General features: G+C 49.3%; 1 protein-coding gene across 1 annotated transcript in view; it reads right to left on the reverse strand.

Moving 5' to 3' along the window:
* Positions 1–4,105, reverse strand: part of T265_04478 (hypothetical protein) — a gene marked incomplete at both ends in the record, with an annotated part of 27,026 nt that extends 22,921 nt beyond the window's left edge. Inside the window, 2 exons of the mRNA XM_009169227.1 lie at positions 2,625–2,760; positions 3,846–4,105. Coding sequence (XP_009167491.1) covers positions 2,625–2,760; positions 3,846–4,105 — 396 coding nt within the window. The remainder of the gene's footprint in view (positions 1–2,624; positions 2,761–3,845) is intronic.
* Positions 4,106–4,630: the final 525 nt, after the last annotated feature.

The following is a 4,630-nucleotide window of genomic DNA, read 5'->3' on the forward strand; positions in this document are numbered from 1 at the left end:
ATGCGTGTTTCGGAGACACAGCATACATCGATTTTAAGGGAGTACAAGGTTTCAGCAAGCATAGCCTGTTTGCCAATTTGACATAGAGTCTAGGACGCTAAAAGCTCCTATATAGAAAGGAACTCGTGGATTTGGAAGGGTATTATATTGTTTATTGTTAGCAAGCAGCGAGGGGCATAAGGCCCTTCGGTCAGATGACTGACAGTCCAATGGCCCAGAGACGTTTGTGTGTGGTGGGAAGGGGTTGGGGAGAGACATAGGTGGACACCTAACTGCGCAGGAAAATTATACTTCCCGGTTGCCCAGGCCGGGGAAGGGGGTTTGTTGAGGTACACCCACAAGGCAGTGGGGGAATGTACGGTTTTCTTTGGGGACCCTGCCCGGAGCCGACGACTTAACAGTCTGACCTGCTCGGCCGCAGGGGGTTAACCCAACCCGAGGGCGCAGAGAATAAGGCATTACTGTCTCATTCCTGATGTAGCTACACACAGCAGGTGCCTTCTGAGCAGCACCGGGCTCTTTGGTTTTAAAAGTACTTCGACCGTTTTGGATAATTTGCCGGCGGTCACGATCAACGGTTGGGCGACCGGAGTTTTGACCCGACTTTCGTCGGGGGAAGGTAGCATCGCTACTTCCATAAATATGGACATGCTGGTCGCCTGGGGGAAACACCTTACTGTCTTCACACCCCTGTCGCAGAGGACAGTGCAGCTTTACCCCCAAACCGCCTCGTAGCACGATTGCTCGTAGTACGAGGTCTCGCTGCTCCCCTTTTGGCTTTCTGGCATAGTTACAACTTGCGGTAAGACTTGGTCTGTTCGAGCAGCGGAACTGAGACGTTTTTCAGGTGTTCGATAGCAGTTATCTCAGAACCATAGCTGGTGTGAGCTGGTGTCAGCGAATCCGTAACCAGACAATTAGAAAGCGAGTTTTTTGTTGTGCAACAGGAACCTTCACTAGTATACGCGTGCATCATCTGCCCTTTATTAGTAACTGAAGGCAAATGCCACTTTAGTTCGAACACAGATAAACAGGTTCCTTGTCAAAAAATATACCAATTTACCATCTCTCGCCTGCAATGCGCAGCTATTTATTCCCCCGAAACCATCGTTGAACGAAACTGCGGCATCTACAACCACTGTACGAGTACGCGGTTATTACAGCTGACAATAATGACGATGATGATAGAGCAAAGCCTGAAGGATCATCCGGAAGATGAACGTCCCAGAGGCAACTGCTAAAAACCCACGAGTATTGCTCACCAGTGCGAAAAAGACGTTCAGCTGCAACACTCCTGTGCAGAGCTGCCGTACTACCCGGAGGAAACACGAGGGCTGAAATACTGTTATGTTACCCAAGTCTATATAGGGGCAATAGAGACGCTGAGGTTGGGTTCGAACCGGTCGGTGAGTTCGCGTTTTAACGACTGAGCTATCTCGAGCTCAGCAGCAGACTTGTGAATTAGCAATCTGAAACACCAAAGGCAGGAAATAGTTGAGGTTTAAGAGCTTGAGCAAAACCACCGTCGAATGTGCCGCTGTGCACCAACTCCCGCTGGGTACAAGGGAAGCCCTCGCCTGTGTTGACTACATCAAGTGGTGTCAGACAACTTCGTTACTGAGAAGATTGAGGTAAGATAACCAGTCGGCTGTAACACCCTCTCGGTGCCTATCTGCCATGCCACGCGAAGGAAGCACGAGGGCCTGGATACTGCCAGGTTGCCCAAGCCTAGACAGGGGAAGTCAACAGGAGGAGGTCGGGCTCGAACCACAGACCTTCCGGTCAGTAAATTCGCGCTCTAACCACTTGAGTCATCTCGCCGCACCGAGAAGATTATGGAGGACTCACTCGCAGCCTCTAATGACTGCGGATTTTAAACGCTCTCACGACATTCGCTCAGCTGCGCTGGTCATCGCCGTCTCCCCGGATGGGAGCCCGACACGTGATACAATGTTTAGACACTGACGTCGTGTGCACGCTATTGCTTTCAATACATAACGACCTCTCCCAATCTGTGCCAATGGACAGTCCACTGACACCCGTGTACTCACGCGTCAATTATACGAGGTACCGCATCCAATGCGTAGCTACCCACTCCAATCTCTTCATACTATAGGCAGGTGACTTGATAAGCTGCCCTGAGTGTTAACCTCAATTCGGATTTTTGGAAGCTATAGCCTTAATACGCCGACGAGGTCATCGTGTTGAGCAATCGCATGTCTGGACAACACATGGTCACGGGTAGCACCAGGGACAAGTTGAATCTTTGACCCCGTCGATCAGCAACACAATCGGTTGCATGTGGACTGGATATCCATGAACAGATCTTATCGTCTAGCGAGAATAAGTTGAGCGAAAATGACTAGTGGGCCTCACATTCCTCGCCCCTCCAAAACCATTCAATACCGTTGGACACGCTGTACGTAAATCCGACAGTTAACGGACTACATTTTACCTCCACAAATTACAGGACACCGCTGTCTGGGGCCAGTTAAAAATCTGGTTATCTTTCTGAAGTTGAACGTGCCGATATTACCACAAGAATTCTGGGCTCTACACTTTCCATGGATCGCAGCCCACTTCTTTGATGGAACAGCTTGAAAGCGGAGGAAACGGTGACTTACTTTTCCGTAAAGAAGGACATCTGGATTTTCTTCAATTTCACGAAGACCAGCTTGGAATAGTGGCTTATTACGACTGACTGCATATTTGGCCTTGTACTTTTCGTACGGGAAAATATCCTTGGGGCCCAGAAAGTATCTGATGGAAGGTCAGGCTCGAAAAGAACAACTTACACTTCGTGTGTTCCGTAGAAAAAAATGGGGAATTTCCCTTTGGGAATATGTACATCCGGAGGTAAAATATTGATCTTCAGATGACGAGTGAGACCATATAAGCCATGATACATACCCGACAGGGCCAATGTGGATGTCCCTTTACTTTAGCGAAGATTTTATCCCCCGGAGAGTAGGCCATCTCACGTACAGCCGACCTCAAGGTCAATACACGCAAACACTCGGGAAACCCGCGTCCTGAAGACCGAGCGCAGTAAAACAACTTCAGGTTAACCTGAATGCCTTTCGACATTATTTTCCCTGCTAGACATACTAAACTAAGAGCAACGTTCCTGAACGCCTCATGAAAACGAAGGATGAATGCTCCAGGGTTTCCATGACAGACAACTTCTAGGGCAAATCGACAAGATATCACGGATCCACAGATCGAAGCGCAGGATCGAGGCCTTCGCGGAAGGCTCCCTGTGCTAAGTTTGTTCGTGTCGCCTGGTGTTTCTACCCACCTTCAAGGCATGAGCAATTAATTGGAATGCACCGCCTTTCAAGTACTTAGCACGAAACAGTGAGCTTATCAAGGCGAAGAAACGATAAAAAGCATCCCAACTCTACATCAACTGGGTGCTAGTAGCAGGGTGGATGAAATTCGGAAGAGGATTATCCGCGCACTAACTTCCCTAGGTGATTCACGGATTCACGGATTAATACACAGGATCGAGGCTTGTGCCCAGGTTTCCAGGGTCGGTTTTGTTCTTGTCGGTCAGTGGCTGTCGTTCACCTGAAATGCACAAGTGAAAAAGGGTGTAGCATTGCTCTTTATGTTCTCAGCGCGGAGCAGTATGCTCGCCAGCGCGAGGATTCGCATAAATAAATGTCTAATAGTGCTTTAAATTAGGTTCGAGAAGGAGCGTGTACAACCGTCGGAGGAAGGTCATTCAACGCAGCTACTAGCCAAAATGAAAAAAGGTTTGCCTAAAGAATGTGTGTGCACTGAGATAGAAAATTTTCTTACTATGTCCCCGCCAAGTGTTTGCTGGGTCAACGGTAAAAAACCTGTTTGCCAAGCTTTGTTCAAACAGGGCGTAAGTAGGAATTAGGTCCCCTCGGGGGCGACGGTACTCCAGGGGAAAGAGATCAAGCGTCGCCAGACGCGTTTCGTAGTCCACGGATTTGAGGCCGGCAACCATTCTCGTGGCGGCCTGCTGGACACGCTCAATGAGGGTCACTTCATTCGTGTGTCCCGAGTAGACAGCTTGGTTGGCGTATTCCAGGAGGGGCCTTACGTAGGCCCCATAGAGTATTTGGAAGTCCATGCGGGTGGTGCGGGGAAGGTGCGTCGGGTCATCTGTATAATGGCGAATATCTTTTGGGCTGATTTCTAGTGGTGCATTGAGAAGGACAAGGTTGATAAGACCCAGATGCCCAAATCCTTTTTGGCATCTATCCTCATGATGTTTTCTGGTCCTCTTTCACCATGCTTGACAAAGGCAATCGCTGAACCCCCTCCAAACGACACACGGACGTGTTTTTCGTCATTGAGGAAGGTGCCAGTCCAACGACCACTGCTTGGCAGCGTCTACATCGATTTGGAGTACACTGGCATTGGAATTCCAGGATTTCAAGTCGTCCGCAAAAAGTAGACATGGACTTGCAAGAACATCTGGGAGGTCGTTGACGTAGATCAGAAACAGGAGTGGTCCCACGGCAGAGCCTTGAGGAACCCCAATGGAGGCCGTTGCTGGAGAGGAATAGGTCGAGCCTATTCTCACTCGGAATGATCTGTCTGATAGGAACGCCTTGATCCAGCGAAGGATTGTCCCTTGAATCCCGTAAGACTC

This window comes from Opisthorchis viverrini (assembly GCF_000715545.1).
Source record: "Opisthorchis viverrini unplaced genomic scaffold opera_v5_76, whole genome shotgun sequence".
Lineage (NCBI taxonomy): Eukaryota > Metazoa > Platyhelminthes > Trematoda > Opisthorchiida > Opisthorchiidae > Opisthorchis > Opisthorchis viverrini.